The 25,232-nt window shown below is 30.3% G+C and overlaps 1 protein-coding gene across 5 annotated transcripts in view; it reads right to left on the bottom strand.

Moving 5' to 3' along the window:
* LOC132905900 (uncharacterized) overlaps positions 1-25,232 on the bottom strand; it is a 66,385-nt gene that overhangs the window by 11,890 nt on the left and 29,263 nt on the right. For 3 of the 5 annotated variants that reach the window (XM_060957638.1, XM_060957641.1, XM_060957640.1), the window contains one exon: positions 3,860-3,953. In XM_060957638.1, coding sequence (XP_060813621.1) covers positions 3,860-3,953 — 94 coding nt within the window. Of the gene's footprint in view, positions 1-3,859; positions 3,954-12,806; positions 12,834-25,232 lie in introns of all 5 variants that reach the window. The other 2 variants (XM_060957637.1, XM_060957639.1) reach the window with 1 other exon arrangement.

The following is a 25,232-nucleotide window of genomic DNA, read 5'->3' as shown; positions in this document are numbered from 1 at the left end:
ATCATTATCATTCAGTATCGCTGTTCTAATGAACAAGATGATTGATATTGTCGCATATCTTTGTAGTACCTTATAATTGGAAATTCACGTGCTGTTCATCATTAAATCATTATATAAATATGCGAATTACGCGTGTTCCTATAATGAATAATATTTTATATGAAAAATAAAATACGAATTTTTCTGAGTAAAACACTCAACATTATCTGATAGATAAATTCTGATATAAGCGTTCTAAATAAATTTTAAACTTTATAGCTTGATTCCTATTTATAAATAAGAGATTGATAAGTAAAACTTATATGTTTCTTTGAAATTTCAACAAATTATAGAATATTAATGTGTATTTAGAAAATTTCAAATGTTGAAAACTTCATATGTTGTGTGATATTAAGTATAAATAGAAACAAAGATGAAAAGTGGACAATGCGTATGACACTTAGCAAGTAGCTAATTCGATTTTTTATTTTGCTTTTATTCGACAAACACAATCTGTCTTAAATAATATACACACTTTCCACTGAATGACCGATTTGATACATATATTGAGTTTCATTTCTATTCAATAAAAGTGCGCTTTTACTGCACTCGCGAAAGTTATGCTCCTAATTCAAATTTAAACCTATTTTCGCGATGCCTTAGATAAACTTCAAACTGAAAACTAGCAAAATAATAAGCAAAATAATAGGAAAGAAAATTCATAGTAAATTTATATTTTGAAAATAAAGTTCCGCTGCAATTCAATACTAATATAATTTGAATTATTATATTCACATGATGAAACAAAGTTTTCACTTTGATAATCGGTGAAAGATAAAACAAAACTCTCTTACACGTTGTTTGTGAAACTGTGCTAATTGTGTCAATGGGCAATAATGAAATTAGCTTAATATAATAAGACAAATTATATATTTTAAGTATCTAATTTAATTAACTTGGAAAAATTCTCTGGAGGCATAATACACACTGGAATTCATCAATGGAAACGGTTATACGCAATTTGTTAGCAAATATCAAAGTCAACATTAAAATTCTTTAAAGATGTATTTTTTCATGTTACAAAACACCCGCTAATTATACCATATTCTCTATGTGCGAATTCATTGAATATTTAAATGAATTTAATAAATGTTTAACGAATGATAATTTCTAACGTGCGTATTTTATGTTAATTAGCGGATATACGTAACATTGTTTCATAGAAGACCTAATAATCGTGAGAAACTCTAAAATGAGTCAACCGGTTAAAATCAGTGAACAGATCCTACTGCGCATGTCATAAAAGCTACAAAACATGTTTATTTTGTCCTTGTTTATATAGAACAGTTAGTTTGTTTTTAAATGTTACTGACGTCGATAATGATAAACTCTTCTCATTAGTGGTATTATTGCGCGGACTTGACATTTCTTCAGTCATTGTATCGCGAGTTGTTTGTCATATTCATACGTAAGTATACAAACACGTATAATAGTAAACACCTATTATTAACTTTATTTATAAAGTTTACTGTATAAAAACTGTAGTTAAAAATAAACGATTAATGCGATTGGTACAATAATTTTAATATAAAAGATTAGAAATACTAAAAAAATTACATAACATGGTAAAGAAAATGGTAAATTGATTTTTGCAATAGGATTAATTTTCAATCTTTGTGAAAATTGAACATTGTGATGAATGTTTTGCTCAAACTTTCTATGATAGTGAATGTAACATCTTTGATCACTTCCAACTTGTTCGCGTTTATCTAACCAAAAATTACTTTTCGTACATCTTATGGCATTTGTCAGTATGTAGTATGTACACACATACTGTTTATAAGGATGACAGATAAAAATTTCATTTACTTAATTACGAGACAACATATAGGAACAGGAACACTTTATACTATCAACAATAAAACAGACGAACATCTTTACACAAGCTACACAGATCATTGTTAGCCAGATAAAGAGCGAGATAATAAAAGTTGCTTCACTATCACAGGTACAGAGAAAATTTTCAACGAAAGCGTATCGCAATGAAGTTCCTGGATTCTAATCTTGAGATTGAATTTGTTCAAGTGAAAGAAACTAGCGAAAATACGAAGAAAAATATTTTTATCGACTGCAGTCTGGATACATGGAGAAACCTTTCCGTCTAATCTCGATCACAATGCTGTTGGACAGGAAAACTTACAGTCGGATAAATCCAAGATAAAATCCTTTATTGGGATTTAAAGCGAAATTCTCTTACAGATTATCAGATTTCCACATTTCATCCACGCGAGTCTGCACGTGATTCACGAATTTCCGATTCCTGTTAAAGCACGCGACGAGCGATCATATTATTACGGCATCTGGTACGTCTAATGCGCAATTATTTCATGTTATAAGGATAGTTAATGACATATTAACTGTTATTAACGTCATTTCGATTATTTGAAAAATATGATAGAGTTCGATTGCTAATGAGCTAGTTATGCATTCTTATAAAAATTGGATAATGCTTAACAATTTGCTGCAATTCTATTGTAAACTCACTTTACTCGCACTCATTACTTCGCATTATTAATAGCGCACAAGATAGTTGCCACTAAATTTTTATTCGATATACATATTCCGATCTAAATAACTAATTAATTATACGTGAAGTACGTTAAGTCACGATAATTCACTCGTTCCGAAACCATTTGTAATAATGTTGAATTGTGTGAGTCAGATTTTCAAATGAAAACCCTGATTCACACTACGAAATGTAAAATACAAGCTATTCATACGTTATCAGAAATTTCATTGAATAATTAGCATTGCTTTGCTTAGTTTTACTTTTGTAGTCAAAGTCTAACTCTAGATAGTGTTATTAAAAAATGCACGAATTGAGCATTAATATGACAAGCATAGCTTTAATACCTTTGTTCGAATTTATTCAAACGAAGTTTTCGATTGAAATCCCATATTCCAGGAAGCTATTACAAACGAATTGCCTCACAGAAAGAAATTGTACTTATGGTTAGCAACCGACTTCATTTTCTTTTAACTTCAAATAAAAAAGAACATTTATACATTTAATTTCTAAGGTGGATCACCTTGCACGATAATACATTCATTTCCTTGATCATTAACGTTTAACGAGTTTTAATCACGTTATTTAATTAAGTTTTGTACACGTATCGCGATATGTGCATCATACACGGCGTTGCTTTCTTCTTGATAAATTTACGCCGACACTACAACGCAGTTATACACATGTTTGCATTCGACAGCAATACGAACTACGTAAGTATATCGTTACTTGGTGGTGAACGCGCGAGAAAGAGAAACAGAGAGATGACCTTAATTGGATAGAGTTTTAGTTGATGAATACACGCTATTTGTTGATGCATGTTCAATAACACGCGATTAATGCTTGAAAGGACTGTTGAACTATATCCAATTGTGTACTTTCTATTTTTAATATTTTATGCATTCTCTATTTTCCTTCTTCCTCTTGTTGGCTTTTTTTATAGTTAGTTTACAACTTCGCTCCACTGATTTATTATAACGTTTGTTATCCTTCTCATCCATTTTTCATATTGTGTGTTTTCCAAAGAAGCTCTCGAAGCCGTTGTACCAATATACGTAACTGTTATATATATTTTATTTTTGTATCGAAGACTAAATTACTAGATGTAAAAGATTAGTCTTTTTTTTTATACATAACATACTACAAGATATTCAAATACCGTTTAGTAATTATTTACAATATACGTATATTATTGTAATATGTATTGATAAACTCTAAGAGGTTTATAAAATGTTTTGGAAAATGCAAAATATTTACGTTGTCGTATTCTAAAATGTTAAATGTTCTTTAAAATATTAGTATATGTTTTATTACCTGATCGTTACAGCAAGAAGAACGATGATGACGCCGACTAATAGCAAAGCGATCAATACGCCACATATCATGTACACGCTGTCGACAGGAGGATCTGCATAAATAAAAATAATTATATTTTATTATTAATACGTCCGAAATATCTAATCGTATGAATATAATGTATAGAATGATAATTTAGTGAGTGTCATTGCTTTTTAAATTAACAAATGCATTTATCTTTATTATTGTTGAAAGCTAAAAACAGATTCCTTTGTATTCTATTTAACATCTCATTCTCATAGTATTGCATTATTTCTTATAATCTTATTTCATTTTTTAAATACTACAAGGGTTGCAAGTATCCTGAAATAAAAATATACTTTTATGACATCATTGTATCGTTCGTCAGAATGACCTGCGATGTTCATTCATCCCTGGATGTTACCTTCGAAAGCCGTCTCGATATTATAAATCAATACACATATTATAACGTTATAGTTGTATATGACGTCAAATTTATATGACATTAGATTTTTATGACGTTTTAAGTAATGACGTCGTTTATTCATAAAAATTAAGCTTAGTTATTGTAACTTTACTTGATGTATATAGGTACATGGTTAATGGCAACAGGAATTATATACTTATAATCTTAAGATCTTAATGTAAAGATCTTGGTATTTATAGATGACTCGTATTTTTGATAGTTATATTTTCAAATATACTAAAGATTTGTAAAAAAAATCTTGTTAAGTATACATTGAATTCAGGATTTTTGAAAATCTGTTATCTAGCTAAATTGATCCTTAACCTCTAGTAAGAGTATTTATTATATCTTTGATTAGGGGATTAGCTTGCAACTAATTAGGGACTAAGTCGCAGACTTTGTTATCGTTACCTTGTTATTGAAAAAGATTCTTATGATACGACAGATACCAATTGATATATCCGTATTATTTTTAAATAGCTAGCAATACATCATCGTTCGCTAGCACCGTTTCTACGAGACAAGTATTTAGGTACATGGTTAGGCACATGGCGACAAGTATGTCTCTTAGTGTCTCGACCTCGAGTTTCTGTTTTGTATCAGGGCTTCCTAATTGATGTTATAGGTAATTTTCCTTTCTAACATTCACTAACAAGGGTGGTAGCATGCGTAGATGGAGTGTACACACAGGTTGGGAAAAGTTCTTCCCCCTTGTTAAAGGTCGTCCGACAAATTACCTACCTGTCTTCTTCGATACAAAATTTTACCTGGCTCAACCTGTGTGGTAATTTAAGGTATCGTTTTCATCAGAGGCGAGAAAGTCTATTTTAAGAAGGTAGACATTAAATCGAAGTTGGAACTTATTGGTATATAATTTAGGATCGGCAGCTAACTATTTTGAACAAGTTTTTATTTCTATGATATAGGCTTAGGACTAAGGTTGGAGTACTTGTGCTGCACAATGGTTTTAGGACGTACAGAAAATCGGATAGTAAGATTCAGGGGATGCATATACAGTGTACAGCATCTTCCAACGAAAATTTCTAAGTTCCAAGGATCAAACCTAACGGATCTAAGAAATCTATTACACTGATTTATCAAAGCTATCTCTGAAACTATTCGAAATATAATAGTATCATAAATCTATTTTACAAATATTTTTATAATTCAGTCTTTTGATTGGAAAAGAGTTTCATTATCTTCAGCATACATTACCTATACTGCCAGTTGCAAGTATGGCATTACTGTCAGCTACATCTAAGGCAAACACTACCGTCTGTGTATTCATGATTACTGAACCGTGCTACTACAAATATATTCTGATGATTCAATCCACTAGTGAGGAACAGTAGAATTGATACTAAGTAAAGCGTGTCATTGTTTATAAACACGAAAAACAATTAAAATTGTAGACGTTTTGTAGACACGAGTCTATTCATAAATATTTTTAATAGATAACGATACGTTTCTTGTAACTTTTATAGTAATTTATGGAAGCTATTAATAACTTTATATCACACATGTTTATTTTATGTGCATAGAACATTTTTTTACGATATTGGTATATTTAATACATTCTTTAGATAGTCTAAACAAATACAAAAAAATTATAAAGTATAAAGTAACGGTATAAAATGTCTACATTATACTTGAATGTCAACAGATTTATCGATCGACACAACTCAACCACAGGAGTTATAAAAATGGTTAACCTTCCCCAATGAGGAAGAATTTTTTTATAGATTGACACAGCTGCATTCTGTAAGCACTTTATTTTTCCATGTTCATAAATAGTTCTTTTAATAGTTCTTTAATATTTCTTTTAAGAAAAATATAGATGATAGAAAAATTTCAACTTTAGAAACTCATTCGCCAAACTCTGCCTTCTGGAAACGAATTTTGATACGAACTAGCGTAAGTTAACTTATTTTTCTTTTGGTAAACTAGGTGGTACGGTAGACTTAAAGAATGTATGCCTTTGATACTAATTAATGAGTGTATTCAATATATAACCATCAGATCGTCGCAAACAATATAGTAATTCATAACTATACGCGATTAATGTCATTATAATACATCGCTGTATATATGTTTTACTGAAAGGACAAACGTCCTCTGGCAAACAATAATCCATAAAGAAGGCTTTTTTTGAGAGAGAATAAATTAATCTAGAGAAATGCGCGGGAATCTGACAGTGACGAATTAGTGATGGATCAATGCAAATATTTTCGATCGACATTTAATACAACGTATCGGAAAGGGTATTTCACCATTTAGTACGATTTAAAAGTAATTCCATTCCGTATCTCTTATTTCTAATAGCTATTAAATGTTATTGATCTTTCTATCTTTTGCTTCTTAGAGCGATAAGGGTAAGTAAGGATTATGATAACATTTAGCACGTACTAAATCATTCAAAACAAAGCCAGATCATTCGAATGGGAGCTTTCTTTTCACTTAATAGGAGAAGTAGCTCTGTCCTGCTACCGATGATATTGGGATTGGTCACAGAAATATAGCAATCTTTGTAGCTGTCGGTATTAACTTTTATTGTGTATTTGATGGATTTGAAAGATTATTCGTTATGATCGGATAATCTATATTTCTCTAAACCTTCGCCATTGATCATCCATTAAACTCGGTAATTAAAAACGTATGAAATTGATCAGACGAAAAAGTATAGTACATCGTTCATTTTGATTTTTGATCAAAATATTTTTATATTAATAGATACTGTTTAGTAAATAGTTTTATAAAATTATTTGAAGGAATTTATCATTCAAAAACGCGAAGAACTTTTCGATTAAAGCTTTTGAATCTTCATGGAAACAAATTGTGTATATTTATTATAAATAGAATGTTTCGTCTTCGAATTTTCTTTAACCTTTGCTATAAACTTCTCAACAATCCAATATTAAAGAATAACATTTCTTTTTATACATATGGTCGTAGAAAGAAAATTCTATTTTTACATCTTTCAACGCATAAATTTCTAATGCTATAATCGTAACAACAGGCGTAAATTGTATTCTCTAAAGAAGAGGTTTACTGTGTATTTATATCCTATTTTTATTGTGATTTAATCAGTTCGATATATAACGTCCGTCTGCGTGTACTAATTTCCATCTGGAAGTTTGGTTTATTCTTATTTATGACCGAGTAATTACAGTGACTGGTTATTTTCATTGAAATGATGAGGCCATTTTATCTCGGATTAAGCGGTTAACAGATAGAAAGCCTATAAATAACTCTATTTGCATTTCTGTCCTTGTACTTAACATGAACGTAATATAAAATTGCAACAATTTCTAAAAAGCTGATAAAAATAGAAAAGATTATTTGTTTATTTATAATTCCAGAGTCTTTCTTTTTTTATTATTTATCTTCTTGTTATAATCTGTCTATCATTATAAATGAATATATTTCAATTTTCATATTAAATTCTCCTTCAACTATAAATAAGAATTAAGTTAAACTAAAGTAAATAATTGAATCAACGAGTTTATACCGAGGGAGATCATAAAGAGAATTTGTTATTTTATATTCTATAACATTGAATGATGAATCATTTTTAAAAACTTAAAAGTATAGACCGCTTCATCAATTTTCAATTGATTACCTTATCATCTTTAGTAAGAGTTAACAATATGTAGAAACAATTGAGATAATAAGACAATGAAGTGATTATTATTCCCATGATCGTCTCAATTTGACACAATATTCGAGTCTTGACAAGTGTTCTATGACGATGAAGACGCACATTTGTTGTCAACACGTGATGAAATACGTACGGATATATAATTTATACTGAAACATATTGCAATTTGCATATGTAAGTACCGTTGCTTGACAACTAACGCGAATTTAAGAGCAAGATTATCGAGAGCAGATGCCCCTTTGTATTCAGCAGATCGTTGGATGTAAACAACGCTATTTCAACCAGCCTGAACGTGAACAGTTTAGAACCATTTATCCGCAGCGCGAAGGAACCTTCTGACGCAAATGTATAACTCTTTCGCGCCATAAAGACGCTTATTGGCCAAGATTCAAAGTACACACCAGGAACCGTTCGAAAAATTACAATGATTCAAAGACATTTATTTGTCAAAAAGAGGAAGGAGCAAAGGTTGTGTTAACGTACGCTTGACAATGTTCACGGGTAGCTAAATTTTAAAAATTAAGAAAAAGTATATAGAATTAATTAGATAAACTTTCATTTTGATTATGTACATACAAAGTTGGTAATGTTAAGGACTTGAAATTATTTTACTTCTCCGTTTTCTATTTTTCATTTTCTACTCTGTTACTATTGATTACTAATTAAACAAGTTTATTTCTATAATGGATATAATCTCTCTCGATAAAATCGTTTTATCCCCCTACACAGTCATAGATTTATAAATTGTTATAATAATAGTAAAAAGTCTCTTAATTCTCGACTTTGGCTTAATTTGAATTGAAAAATTTTCTCCATCTGTTACGGTCGATGTATCTGATGCCATTTTCGCTTATTGTTTATTCCAATATATCGCACGTGTCTGAATTTAATGTTAATTTAAGTATTAATGTCACGTGTTTATGTATTTTTAGTTAAGCTATTATATAATATCACGCTATTACGATAATCTATAGTTTTATTTGCTGTACTAAAGTAAGAGTGGAACGAGATAACGTAAGGTTAACATAAGTTTAATTATCAAGAAGCCTAATCATGTTTGTGAAATTTAACTTGTACTTTTCTTCAAACATAATTACAGGACAAGTTTGTAACAACTATTTTCAATTTTTTTTAATTAATTTCATATTTAATTAAAAAGTTATTCGGTTCTGAAGTTTACCGAAAAAAGTAAGATATGGATTCAACCGAACCGAGGAAATTATTATGTATAACAAGGTAAGGAATTCAAAATTTTTAGTCAATAATATACATCACAGGGATCAGAAACATAGTGACCATTTCACGTTAAATCTTTTGTATACTAATATTTAGGGTTTTGTTTAAATTGAAGTACAATATGTTGTAATTCAAAAGAACAAGCCATCAAAATTATCAATTCTTATTTGTACAAAAATTACTCTCGTAAATAAATTTTTATCTCTATTATTTATTACGTACCATTAACTTTGCTTTCTTTTTTTTTTTAATTTTAAAACACTATCTTTAATCAATTTTCTACTATACTCCTAAAATCATTTTTGCAATACAAAAATATTCAAGATACTTTTATTTTACAAACTCAAGTCCCGATTCAAAGCTTAAAAAATTTGTAAGAAATATTTTCATATTCTCTCATTTACTCTCTTTAAATTAATCTTTTCCAACTCGTGAGTATATTAAAATTATGTGCTAGAACAGTATACGGAAAACACTTTGTGCGTAAGCGTATGACTCAAACTAGGAAACTGCTATTCCATTGTCTATCTCGCACGTCCACCTTGGATTTTTCAAAGAGTTTTCAAAACCCATGAACAAGGAAGTTAATCGAGCCTATCTAGGAAACTAGAAGGAAAAAAAGTTATGCTCGTGCTCAGAGGAGGAAGGTCGTACACAGAGAATACTGAAGGAGACAAATCAGTGAGACAACTAGACGCAATTTCACTTATGTCTTATCTTTTAGTAATCAGATTCTGTTTAATATCGCTAGAAATTAAACAAAGATCGTATATTTATTAAAAAGAAGCTAGAGTTATGTATTACCAAACAGATTCTAAATATTAGGAATCCTAAGTAAGATGACTCATCTGGTATAAAATAGCGTTTAATAACTTTGAGAAGCAAAATGTTATTACATTACGTTACAGTAAAGTACGCACATACATTTTCAGTACAAGTTACTATTTAAGAGATTGCGCTGTATCATTTTTTACGAATTCTTTCAAACAATTTATAACACTTTGCAATTTCTTATAGCATCGAATGTTTATCTCAATTATTTGATTACAAAAGTCTAATATTTTCCTTGATCACTTTCTATTATTGATTTTCTTTGTTAACGTGACTGACTTGTTTGACGTTGATGTTTGCATTTCACTGGAATTTTAAAGAAATTATTACACAATATATATGTAATTACCTATTTGTATCTTTGCAATTCTTTAAAATTATTTGTTCTCCTTGAAGAAATCTTTTAAATATGAGATGCAGAAATATTTCGAAAGTAACCAGTAATTATCTTTCTTTGCGAACTACTTTCTTTGGTTCACTTTCGGACCAAATCGTGATTTTCAATCATAACTTGTTTCTCAAGTTTGAAGAAAATATGAAGAATTATAATATACAAAAAAATATAGGTCGTTCACTGACCGAGAATGTTTCGTAAAATATAGTTTGAAAGGACAATAGAATCTGGCTAAACCATTGTTGTGAAAATCGGTTTGTTAGCTTTTTGTGGTGTTATGTCAGTTCGAAGGGCAATAAATCAAAAACTTTAAACGTTTCCCGTCATTTCCAATTTATGATTCAAATTTTCACGAGATCGAATTTCGCAGATTTTCCGTCTTATTGACGTCAAACGTCACGTAAATATCACGTGCTAGATTCGTGGCATCTCGATGCTATACCACGGAAAGTTTCTTCAATTAGAAACCGATTGATCGACTTCATGGAGAGTTACCGCCTTAAGCTATTTTCAGACGTCGTGCCGCTTAGTTTAGCGATTAAGCGAAAATAGAATTACAGTTATCGAGTTTGATAGAGATCATTGCTCTAACGAATGTATTCACTATATTAAATACCAACATATCGAGAAATTAATTGTGCAATATATTTTCTAGGTGATGGTTAATTCGTTCGTGATAATGAAATTGCTTACGGTTTACAGTGGCTCAGGAAGTATTACAACACTTATCATGGAAAACTTAGATAGATGTATCGTACGTACTATATAAAAGCCCAAAAAATTTTATCACTAATAAATGTCATGACTTTTATATATATCTTCAAATTAATTTATAATTATTGATACGTTTATAATTTTTAATGATTTATTATTATGATGGTCGTGTCTCGTTACAGTGGCAATAAAATTTTTCAATGTTTTCTATAACAATCATAATATGTTTATAAAAGTTTTCCATAAATGTTCAAATATTTTCGTCATTTATATGTATATAAATGAAATTTATCTTGTACTGTGCATGTAAAAATAACAAGGTCAGTGAGATTAGTATAAAAATACAAAATAATAATTGTTTAATATCGTAAGATCCTCATACGCTGTTCAGTGTAGCTAGACCTCAATCTTCTAACAGTTAAACATCCTCGATCTACCAACCAATCCTAAGATTCCACGAAAACACACCCTCTAGATATGTTCCCTCTTCAAATCGTATAAATAGATCTCATTCATTGAAAAATAGATAATATGAAACATCATGTGAGTCATATTCTAAAGATCTTACTCTCTTGTCAGTTCGGTTACTGCTATATGTTTATTTTTCCTTAACTGTTAACCGGGGAATCAAGTTAACTCATCATTTGGATTTCCAATCTCTTGGATATAATTTCTTTATTTATACTATCCTTGCTTTTCTGTCTGATACCTTCTTTCATTACAAGTTCAGTTCATTACCGCAATAAATCTATCTTCAACTGAAATTTAATTTTCTCGAAAACGTAGTTTCAAATGAAAACAATCTTATTCCAAATTTTCGTCGTATTTTCGCATGGATAATAACTTCTCGTGTATTATCATATTATGTTGCCACACCCTATGTAAAGATTCTCTGTGATTTTCCGCATGCTCTTCGATTTAACTGGAAAAGGTTGCATCCTTGGTCATCCGATATATCAAACGGTATCATCTTTAACGTTTAATGTTAACATTAAGAAAATATAGCCCGGAAAAGGTTAGGATCAATGGTGCGCGATGTGGACGCTGATAATAGTATCGCTTAAAAATCGATTCATAACAGACTGTGTGAAAATACGTTAGGTGTCTGCGTAAACGCGACAATGATCGATACGACATTATAACGACGTCATTCTTTGCGACATTTTCTAACTTTATTCATACGGTTTTGAAAAATTAAAAGACACACACGTGTGCAGTTCTTAATAGGGACATTAAACGCACTGATTGTAACGTTGCCGATGTAAATTCAATAAAGAACAAGACGTTAACATATTCTGTCAATTATGAATCACTATACAACAGTCGAACCAATATTTTCCAAATTGACAAATTCAACAAAATGCTTAGTCTTAAAGTTTCTTTCGCTTTAGTCGAGTTGCCTGAATTCGCAGAGGATTTCACGAAAATTTTAATTCATTCAAGGGAATTGAAAAGACACGACCATTAAATTAAAGAAGGATTTCCAAATTCGAACTTCCCAATGAAAGAGCTTCGATACGTATAAACGTGAAATAAATTAATTCATCAGCTAATCGTAACGTGAACTAACTTTTTTCTCTGAAATAATTGCGTCGGATTAACGATAGACACTCTTTTAATAACCCATTAATGTAAGGTCACTCACCAAGATGCGACAACAATTGCAAGGACTCTGAAACAATAAAAACGAGTGAAATTAATAGCAGTTCCTGCGTAGAGAGACAGACGCATATGCAACCATGGTAGCCGTTGCGCCGCGAGTAATATCACAATTCGTGTTACCACGTAGAGTTCACGAAGGTCAAAGAGAACTGGATGCCAAATACGTTTCTATCTTTACTTTCTTTCTGATACATGTAGCAATTATTTATTGTAGAGCTACTTTTCCTCCATTAGATCGCTTCATTTACTCATTATATGTGTCATTAGATTTCTTTCGTTCCTATAGTTGGTCGTATCATTTCTCAATAAAAAACATCAGTGATAAGTAATTTAATTTCTATAAGTATCCGTAAACTATCTTTTCTCTCGTTACTTTCTAATATCTTGTAAGAAATAACTGTAGTACGTTATTTTAGAAAGAAGAGCATATTATATAATATTATCACCTTGAAATTAAAGTACCTTTTAAACTAATGATATTGTGACCAACAACGTAACACTTTTTTGTAGATAATAACGAGCCGCGTCGATTAAAGCTATTTATTAAAAAAAAAGAAGAAAAAAAGAAAAACAAGTTGACATTCACGCGTCCTTTAGACCTTCATCTACAGAAAAAATGAAAAACTTATAATATCAAATTGCATCATGTTTACAGAAGAAATATTGACGCGAATGTATTACGTTCTTATCGACGGTAATGGATTATTTTAAGCACATTAAGTCTTTGAGATTCGATAGAACGATTTCTAAGGGTGCCATCGAAATCAGAGCATAGTCGGAAAGGGAGGTAAGGGGAATTATATGCGTCACAAGTCTCTGTCGGTCTAAAAGCAATGGGTTGCCTTCCTAAATGCTCAGGATTATTTTCAAGCCGTGACCTGGCTTCTGAGTTTATATTTGAATGCGCAAGAAGTACTTTCAAGAGGACCGACACCTACCCAACGCTCTTCAATATTTTCAGCTACGCGCGCGTAAATTTAAACCACCTATACTTATATCGTATCAGAAGTATTCGTATATCATATCATTTAACCATCAACGTAATGAGTAACACCAGAAGCTTCAATTTCAGGAAATTTTTATTTAAAAATGTAACCTATAATCCTATAATCCGAAAGCAGTGGTTCAATTCTACATGATTTATGAATGACGAGTATAAACACTTAAATATTGTCGAACGAAGAAAATATCTGCGCATCAAAACCGTACTGTTGTAAATTTAAAATATCAGAAGTAAAACTAAGATAGAATGAAATTTATATGTTTACCAAGGTGAACTTAAGTCAAACAAATTATCATTATTTTTAGAAAAGAACTTTGATCGATGCAATATTAAGCTTACATTGTATATCGTTACAGTAGAATTTTATTTTTCTTATCACTTTAGCAGGCGGTATGACTGAAGAGTATGAAAACTTAACTAATTCTGTTCACTACCCACGATTTTTCATTTGACTAATAGGAAGTACACCTCCAATGACAATTGAATCAAGTCATGATCCACGATCATGAGTAATATCAATTAAAGTAGATCATCGTGCATGATGTATCAATTTGGGCAAGGAAATTCAAATGATCTTGTGTTTGTTAGATGTATCATCATAACTCTTAAACTTCTTTAAAAAGAAGTGATTCCATCATAAATAAACGAAGTTCTTGTTTTTTGTATAACATTTAGGTAGTATTTAACTTATGAGGTTTTTAGCGGCTACGTATTTATCGATACATAACTTGGAGTTGAGAACTATGCTCATTATATTGTCAGATTTAAATTTGATAGGATACGTTTTATCGATATTTGATCGAGCATAAGCACTTGGGATATTATTTATTGTCAGAAATGTTTCAACCCAAAATACAAGATAAAAAAACAAAACAAAATTAACATTCAAGCAAGATGTTGATAATATCATCACGTTATTTAATTTAGAAATTGTTTACGAAGAACTTACTACATGAAAAATAATCTTCTACTATACTGAGATTAAAATAGATGACAAATTAAATATAATTATAAATTTTGTAGTTTTCCAATTTTACACATAATATTACGTAAATTTTGTCAGATAAAGTTACACGAATTCCAAACAAACAAGTTCAAGTTCTCTCAGACTTTATAGTAGACTACTAAATTACGTTATAAACTTGTGCGACTGTGTTGCGAGCCAACTCTGGTTTTTCGGCAGACGAAATTTAGACCAGACAGAGGTGGATAAACCCGGTTTCGACAATTTTTCGCGACATTGGCAACAACGACATCGATGGCGACAAAACAAGTAGTAGCCAAGTACGAATGCCAGAAAACATCAAACTTGTGGTTTGCATTTATAATGATGTAGCTATTTCAACATTGATTTCATCCAGATGATTCCACATAGACCTCGTTTATTTCATCGTACAAATCGACCACGTAAATAGAATCACTTAAATATCTCTGTTATTTTTATAGTTCAGAAAATGTTTTATGGTGGAAGCTATAGGATGCTAGCAATAATTTTCCTTTGGAGAGTTCTGGAAGATTTCAAGGATGCTTCTACTTTTTCTTTTTAATTGCGTTCTATAGCTTTTTATTTTTAACAGAAAGCGGCTGCTTGGAAGATTTCAACGACCCATGACCATAGTACAAGGTCATTCCTTAGCAAAACTTAGGTTAGGACTTGGAGAGTCTTAGTAGTGTGAAATAAAAGATACAGAAGAGGCGCGATTAAGATATTAAACTTGAAGAATTCTTTTTGGTATTCAATGTATGCTTTTAAATAATATTCCAACTATAATATACTATTTTTATTAAAAAAATAATACCGAGTAACTCATTAAACCAAATGTATTATATACATATGTAATACTAATTAATTCTTTTTAAAAAAGTACTTACATCATGCCTTACTTGTTTGAATTCTTGTATTTGTGAATAAAGAACACAAATGTGTTAAATACAATTCAAACTCTTTACTTACATAACATATGTATATTGTATATTAGTTAGTTAAATAATTTATTTATGTAGACTGTCAGTAAATATTTTGTATTACAAGAAATTAATATGCAGAAAATATAGCGAGCGCAATAATTTTAATACATTTCTGTAATTAAATTCAAATGAAATTTTTCACTTAAAATTCATGAAGAGCTTCGTTTGGCATATAAGTCTCTACGTACATAAGTCATAAGTGGTACTCTATCCGAAATCATGTAAAGTGCACAATCATACGTGTTCTGTCTGTTTGCCAAGGACTCGCGACGCAGCTATCATTTGATATTTCAGAATATGTGGTCATGTGTAGCTTCATGCGCAATTTCAAAGAATATAACACGTTAATTAACTTCTATTTAATTTATCGTGTACTTGGTTTGTCTTTAATAAATCAAATCGTAACAAAGAAAATATAACCGAGTTTTATGATATTTTTATATCGTCTTGCGATAAGCTTGTTGCCAACAACGTAAGTACGTGGGATTTCCTGCTATTTCAAGGAAAATACGTTTGAAAATGTTCGAATATGTCATCGAAATTATCGAAGAACCAAAGAATTATAGTTAGAAACCTAACATACTCGTACTGTTTTATTGACAAGGCATTCTTTTTATAACTATTAAATCTTAAGTCTAGAAATCTTAAAATCGCTTACTGCCTTTTGTATATTGATGTATTCATATTAATATTGTGCATGAAAATATACGTCAGAGAAAAGTTATATATACTATGTATTTGAAGATATTATTTCAACAATACTATTACCACAGTTACGTAAAATAAATAATTTCTAGCGTTAAAACAGGTTTTAAACATAAATTTCATTGCACATTGACTATTTTGATCGAATGTCTCTACATAACCTGTTTAAAAACTTTTAACATTGATGTTAATATTTCATAATAATTATTAATTTGTCAGATGGAATATCCAATGCTTGACGTAATAATTTATTTACCTTGATCGATGACGTCAATTTTATCTTTCAAAGTACATTCATCTAGGTTTCCTTAGACTTCTAATAATATCGTATCAAATAATATGCCGTGAAGATACTTGCTTTCGAGATAAAGTATAGTTTACTAAAATAGAGTTAATAGAGTGTAACTTCAAGTAGAGTAGACTGTAGATAAAATAAAACTAGATACACGTCCTTAATTTCTTTGTGATTCTACTCTTAGTTAATGTAATATGTTGCATAATATGTATACATGTATGAGATACTCGGATACAATGGATAAAAAAAAGACAAAAACAAGTAATCATCAAAATGAATACGACTTTATTCTAAGAGGTATTACGGTGGCATAAAAAATATAATTAGAAGATTATGTAGAAGGATGTGTCTTTCGACAAAGAAGCAGAAACATTAAGTAAGTTTAATTTTTGCTACGCATTTGTTAGAACTAAAATATTGAACACTTTTGTTTCACTAAATGATATTCCATAATGTTGAGAGTCGACGAATTACTTCTACAGATGAACCAATGATATTTTGATAAATTAATCTATCATCGTTGATTGATGTTTAATGATGCCGATCACTTAACGTTTAATATCTTGAACTCTTCAGATATCGAATTAAACGAAATTTGATAAAGATTGAAGGTTAATTAGCAGAATTTCTTGTTTTTCTAATTATCACAATACGATTGCTAAGTGTTAAATAACCTTTTAGTTAGAACATAACTTCAACTTCTTTTGTTAGCAAAACTTATTCTTAACTTTCAGTGGAAATTTACGTTGTATTAAATGCAAAACAAAAATATGATGGAAATTACAATAATTTTCTATAAAATTTTAGATACAATAATTTTAATTAAACTCGATATATATGTAATTATCTTTTATTAGCATGTTATATAAAAAGTATAGCAAAATAGTTTTCAATATCGATTACACATTAGTGTTCATCTTACGGTATAAATAATATGAAAAATTAATTTAAATATATATGTATACATAATTATTTTTCAATGACATGCTCTATAAAAAACATAGCAAAATGTTAAAGTTTATCGTGTGTCGTGTGCTTTAATAAAGAGACTGTCTCTCACGATGAAGGATACCGAAGCTTTCAGCATAGATACTAAATGTTTGTAAGGTGATATATTTTGCAACGTTAGCCCTATGGAAGGAATGGGAAAATGGTAGGAAAATTTTCGAGCCACGAATACGTCTCATATGCTAAGCGTGTGATTATCACGTGCTGGCCTATTACGTTTAGGAAGCAGCTGGCGGTAAACTAATGTTGATTGTTCCGTTGAACGAAAGGTTAACCGACAATTGAACTATTCTCTGTTACGTTGCCATCAAAAAGAACGATAATAATCGTTTCGATTGTACAACTTCTTCTAATTAACGTTTATGCTAAAAATTAACAAAGATACAGTTGTTTTTCCTTTGACAAACATACAACAAACGAAGGTCTAGTTTAATTATGCGCGTGTACCAGGTGAAATTTTATTTACTATATTGCTTAATGTGTAAATGTAGATGACATATTTTTAAAACCTTTTATATTAAACTAAGAAACCTGTTTTTCCTAAAGCGAGTAGAGGCGCAATAATTTGCGACTAACTCCAATCTAGGACATAACATTAACCATAACTAATATTGTAATTTTGACTTTATAAATTACTACAAAATTCTTTAACTACCTGCCCTATGTCTATGCATTGACACGATCGAATTGAATGTAAATTTTATATCCGCGCGCACAGTACAAGAATAAATCGAAGAGGGCGTGAAAAACACTCCGATCTTTTTCGAGAGACACGAAGTTTCATATAATGTCAGGTCTATATTGTATTTAGTCAATGATATAATGTTACTTCTACTCTGTACTTAATCAGTGCATTATTTCTTTCTTTAATTGATACGCAGATTATGAACTCATTTATCATTTTAGTTTCGCTTTCTATATTACCGACTGAAGGTCGGTAAACATGGTCGATAATAACATCTCGACTGGTAGATTGTACTGCAATCATGTTTTATTTTATGTAGATAATATTGAATGATGACATGACGACATGATATTGCCGCTCTCAACGTTACCGACCCAACAAAACGTAGGTCTACACCGCCAATAGTGGTCAGAATAAGAACTAAAGACGATGACGATATTTTGAACATAAAATTATAATTAATATGAATGTCGTTAAAGAACTTGGTGACATTTTTACAAGATCACAATATATTAAAACATATAATTAAATCATACGTTTTCGAAATTATTAGTATTCATGATCATGAATAATTCTTTATCATTAAAAATCTTCAAACTTGTCTCGAAGATATACATATTTGGAATATAAAAAATTATTCGAATTATCAATTCGAAATTTTTATGCGTACAGCAAAATATGAGGACAAAATGTTTTATAATCTTATTATGAAAAAATATTAGATAAAAACACTAATATTTTCGAATATTACAGAAAATTTTTCGAAAATTTCAACCGCAACAAATTAATCGAGCATTTTTTAAGTTTCTTAATACGATACATCGATAATTTACTGCTGTCATTTAGAACTCTGTAACAAAATCCGTCATGTCTAAAGTTCAAAATGAAGTCACTTGCCCATATTGTCCGCACTACTACTACTGTATGTACCTAAGACGTATCGAAATGAATAGGATTAGTGATGTATTAATTTTATACGCGTCTTGGAGTAAAATACTGTTCTCAGAATAATGAACATCATCTGTAAATTCCACATGATTCAGAAAGAATCGTAGTACGGACCAGGGACATATACAATGTCACTTAAAAAATACATTATTGAAAATACAAAAACAGAGACTTTAAACCCATCTTTTATATACATATTTCGCAGAACGATGTTTTTGACACACTGGCTTGGGCGGCTCGGACCATTTTCGTCGAATTGACTTGCAAATTTCACGATTTGCTTTTAGCAACATTATGTCTCGTTAAACGTTTGCCTATTTCATCTGGATAAGAAAATTTGCATATGTAACTAACGAACGGTTCGTCTTTTTCGAGAAAGTCGAAATCCATTTCTTGGTGCATTTTATTTAAAATTATACTTATGTATATTATATACAAAGAAAGAATAATGGTGCCCTCGTACTCGAGGTTATTATAAATAATAATTAAAAAAAGAAAAAGGATAATGGCTATCAAATATTTTATTATAGAACTTAACACAGTTAATGGCCGAGTTATTGGTTGTTCCTCTCACACAGCAACAATGTTATTTATTAATTTTTTTTTTGTATATTGAAGATCAACGTAGGACGAATTTATTTGTAAATAATTCTAGCACTCTAAATATGTTATTTCGTTGAAGAATCATCATCCAAAGATGACGATACATTAAAGCGTATTTTTTCCAATTTTTTTGCTGCTTGTCTCGTACTACTTCTACTTTTTTTATTCTAAGATTTGCAAATATACAGGATTTATCACATAACATATGCGGTGAATTTTAGAGTCTTCTCGAATGATCTATGAGATTAGAATAATTAGAATAATTAATTTTCAATTTTTAAGTTAAGTCTATCTGTAATTTGAAATAATCAGCATTTACAACAATTAAAATTTCTACAGTATTTCTTTTTATTAAAGAATGATAATTCACTTTAATTTCCTTGCAGACATATTTTTTATTGATATCCCACTAATTAACTCGCAGATACACTATGTTGTAAGAAACAAGGTAGATGTTTTTTCTTTAAATTTTAAACATTATATAATTCTTTGTCAACGCGATGATAAATCTTGAACTAACTCGTATCCGTTAATTTTACTGGCTTTAGTTATCGTATTTAATATGACTTACACAGATAAAACAGCAAGGAAATCATAATTAAATTCACTAATCCTCGTTAAGCTGCAAAGTTAAGATTTTCGACTTACGCAACGCTTTATCGTACAATAAAAATATCTCCAAGTATAGCAATTCTGAGAGGACGGATGTTTGAAAAGCGCTTCATCTTCACGCTACCTAGTTTCTCTATTCTATGAAATACATAAGAACGAGTATTAACAAGAATTGCGAAAGGAGTACCGCGATTAATTCAATTATTCATATAACGTTGTGTTGTAAATTCAGAACGTAATATGTATATACGTCGACAAATTATTCGTAGAACTTGTCATACGATCCACTCATCCAATTAATGATTTAAGTTCATGGTCTGCTTGTTGCATAGGAAAATGACGAAAGACTTTATCAGGTAGAAACTTGCAGATTCACACGCTGTTACTACAAATCGGTAAAAGTTTTCAGATATTCACGGAAAATGGTGTATAGGAAGAAAAATAATGATTTCAAGTACTCGTTAAATATTCTAATACAAATGACATGATATTAGTAATGAAATAATTATATCTGTTTAAAGAACTTCCATTCGCCACTTTGTAAAATATGAAACAACACGTCATTTAAAATCTTAGTGTTATCAGATACGCGTGTGCATAGGAATATATTTCATCGCTCTTCATAAATTTGTTATGCTTCTATTGCACAATACCTTACAAGGTAAAATACATATTACGATAAGAAATAATATAATACTGGTTTTTCGTTTATATAACAATGAATGATGCACATAATATATCTTACAAGTGCAAATACTGCTTAACATTGGGACAGAGAGGACGATTCATTTCTTTACCACTTACGTATACCTGCATAACAGCTATAGTCTATTTAAGTTAAAAACGTAGCAAATCTCTTATCTTTATTGGCAGGCTAATACACGTATCGTTTACATGTGTCTTATTGTTAGTAAAACGTATGTCACGTTGTTTTCGGTAGCAAAATTACTCGAAAGAAGCTGTAAAATAAGCAATATTTCCGGGTACTTGTACGAATTAAAAATAAATATTCCAAAAAACGTTCGACAAAAAGTATTGAAACAGAAACGTTAAATGGTAAGAGGGACGAAAAGATACGTGATAATTTGTTCTTATGTCGTCTGTATTAAACTTCGATATTAACGCAATATATTTTCAGTGATACATATTAATATAGATTTCCATTTCGCAATTTATTATATACATATCGTCGAGCTATTTTATAAAAGTGTTCGTTTCGATCACCGTTCCATTATTGTTCGAAACAACACCCTTGAAATACCTTGCATTTTCAGATATTCCACTTATCAACATTCAAATACTTTGAGCACACACGCGCTATTTGCGAAAGTTGTTAATAGAAATTATCGAGCATCAGTATATACGGATATTGTTTTCTACTTTACGTGCAGGCTATCTTTGAATTTTGTACTTTCAATTAGAGACATGGAAGCGGTATAATTTTCCATCCGTGTTTTCTTCTATATGAAAGGTAAACGTAAAAATTTATTCACTGGATAGATATTCATTTTTAGATAGGATAAAAATGCTTCCATTTTATCTTATATCTTAAAGAGAAGGAGATTCTCCTTGATCTTGTACTTTTGCACGTATCAAGTGATCTATGGAATATTTTGTTCAAATATGTAAGCGCGAAAATAAACCATTAAAACGTATTAACGTCTGTGTAACATTGATACGATTTCTCATTTTATTTATATTCTTACTAAGGCGGGTTTTCACCACATTACAATCTTTTTCTACCGTAATGTTTGTTGCTAATTACCTATTGCTATTTTTTTATAACTTTGCACGAACACGTGTCCGTCTTCCGAGTATTTTAATCTGGTTCGAATAATTTTTTATTCTAATAACAGACACGATTATTCGTACTATTCCTCGGGTTTTCCATACTAATTACTAATGACTTGCGTCTTGTTATTTTACCACTTTGATGTCTACTAGACATATTTTGTTTTCTCTTTTATCAGGTATTTTTATTTCATTTTATTTTTTGTTTTTTAATATTCTTCTACAATTTATAACTTTGTCTCATTCGAATCAAAAATATCGGTATATTATTTCGAGTTTCCTGTTCTTCTTCACGTTTCCTTACGTCTCCTGGGTAATTACAAAAAAATGTACGAAATACCCAAAGTATCAAAGTACACGTAAGAAAAAGAATAAGTAACATATTAAAAATAATCATTTGTGACGTTTACATTCTGTCGTCCAATGATTCAACTTGGATGAAACGCAGCGAGGAATGTACCTACGAAAACAGTATCACGTCATAAGACTTTTCCCGTTGCCGATCAAACACTTATCAATGGACAGTACCAAGAAATAACAGCAGCGAAGCAAAAACTCGTAATCATATTGCTTGGCAGAAGCTATGATTCTCATTATTCGCAATACCTTTATACAAACTTTATCAGAATATTTTACAATATTTTAATATTATAATGTTATCAATCATATAGATTGCATATCTATATACATTACGTGCATATACTATGTATAGTAATATTACATACATATATATCAATATTATTTGAATTATTCGTGACTAATATCTACTTTCTGCGTATTAATTGTAAGCAAACTTTCAAGGAATTGTATCATTTAAAATACCTTTTACTTCTTTGCTACTATATTCGAGTACACAACGTAACAGTATATTGCAACAATTTAGAAAATCGTCCGAGTCAAACGTTAAAGAAATTACTCATGCAATACGCTAAACTAGCGGTATCGCATGTATTACTAAAGGGATGAGTCTTTTTCCATAATAAGGACTGTTTGAAGGTCTTGTGAGCCTTGAGTTATCAAAGAAGTGACTCGTATAGACAAACAAACTAAAACAAATTGTTAGAGTTATCCTAACAATGCATTATCGTACCGTAAAACATTAAGATCTTCTATTTAAATATTTTGTCATTTATTGTTACACTACTTTATTTTATCGCATTTTAGTGCTCCCCCTTTAAAGAAAAATAAATTAAATAATTATTATTATAAAATCATATAATCATATTATATTATATATATATACATCATGTTATAAAATCATAAGCAAAATATATCGTTTCAGCACTGGTTATTATTGGTTATTATCGGGTATAATTGTATTTTAGATAGGAAACCACTAAGTGACTTCTTCTTTTTAATAGTCTTTTCAGTCTCTTAATAGCCTGCCAGTTTTATGAATTAATAAATTAGAAAAATGTAATTTGAAAAAGTACATACCATGTTCCCAGCATCTGTATATTCACACTGGAGCTTAATTATCTTTGTTACGTCAGTCACTTTGAATAGACATACAGAAATCGGATCGTACATGAAAACAGATTTATTTTCATTTCTACAGAGGCTACATACTTACTCATATACACAAACAAGTGTTTGTTTCAATATCAGACATAATGTCACTCGATTGTTTATCGTGTAGAGACTATGATAACGTAATAAATGTATTTACCACGCACGTGTACACAGATATACATATATATGCATCTAAATACAGTACCGTGAAAAAGTGTTAGGCCACTTAACAAATGGAAATGTTTCGTCTTTTTGAATAAATATAAAGGTAAATACGTAACGCGTCATATCAATTACACACGACCAAATAATAATTCAAGGATTATCGTTAACGACTTCATAAAGAAATATCGACTAATTTAAAATAACTAATATTTTTTAGATATTATTATAATTATTGTATTTGCATGCGTGACAATTTCTAGTCCTTCTGATAACAAAATTTCTTTCGGCGATCGTGTCAAATAACTTTCCAGTGAATATATTTCGTACGACCTGCCAATCTGTTTTTACCCTTCCAAACAATTTATTTACATTCTCGATTTCCTTTCTTCTCGTGTATCGTACGACATTTAATCTAAGACTTTACTTATCAAAATATTATAAATCGAGAAGAACTATAAGTTACCAGGATGTAGCTACAATATAAAAATCGTTTCTATGTATGTAAGATATGTAAAAGATATTTCATAAAAATATGATCAATCGTCGTTGTAAGATCAGTATAGTAAATGGTCTGAGATTTTCGTACATCGCTACGTAAGAGACAAGGAAATTTTATTTCGTTACGGTTAATTACTCCGAACCGTAACGACCGTGGTATAAATGGCGATCTCGCGATCTCGAGTTTAGCCAATCGAATGCATCAATCGAAAACTCTAGAGAATAAATACACAAACGTGTATTAATCGCCGTTCACTCGTGGAACTGGACTAGTCGACCCTGGACCGAATGTGTATGGCAAGTGTAACCGCTTAAAAGCATATAGCCCTTCACGAATTCCCGATGAAAACGACTCGAATCTCGTGTAAGAAATGCCTAACAGACATATGGGCAAAGGTGACGTGAAAACAACTCGCAATCTCTTCCGACGTATCATAAATTTATCAGTCTAGAGGGGAGCAAGATAAAGAAGAATTTTCTCATTATCGATTAACCTTTCTTTCAAATATAAAAGGTATATCAACATCTAAAGTCCATGATTTCAAAGCAAAGTACGACTAATAAATTGGATGTTGCCGATAAGATTTCTGTATCGAATTCTTTGGCATAGCGTAAG

This window comes from Bombus pascuorum, chromosome 4 (genome assembly GCF_905332965.1).
Source record: "Bombus pascuorum chromosome 4, iyBomPasc1.1, whole genome shotgun sequence".
NCBI classification, from domain to species: domain Eukaryota; kingdom Metazoa; phylum Arthropoda; class Insecta; order Hymenoptera; family Apidae; genus Bombus; species Bombus pascuorum.
The sequence above is the reverse complement of the archived record's forward strand: the minus strand, read 5'-3'. Positions and strand labels throughout refer to the sequence as shown.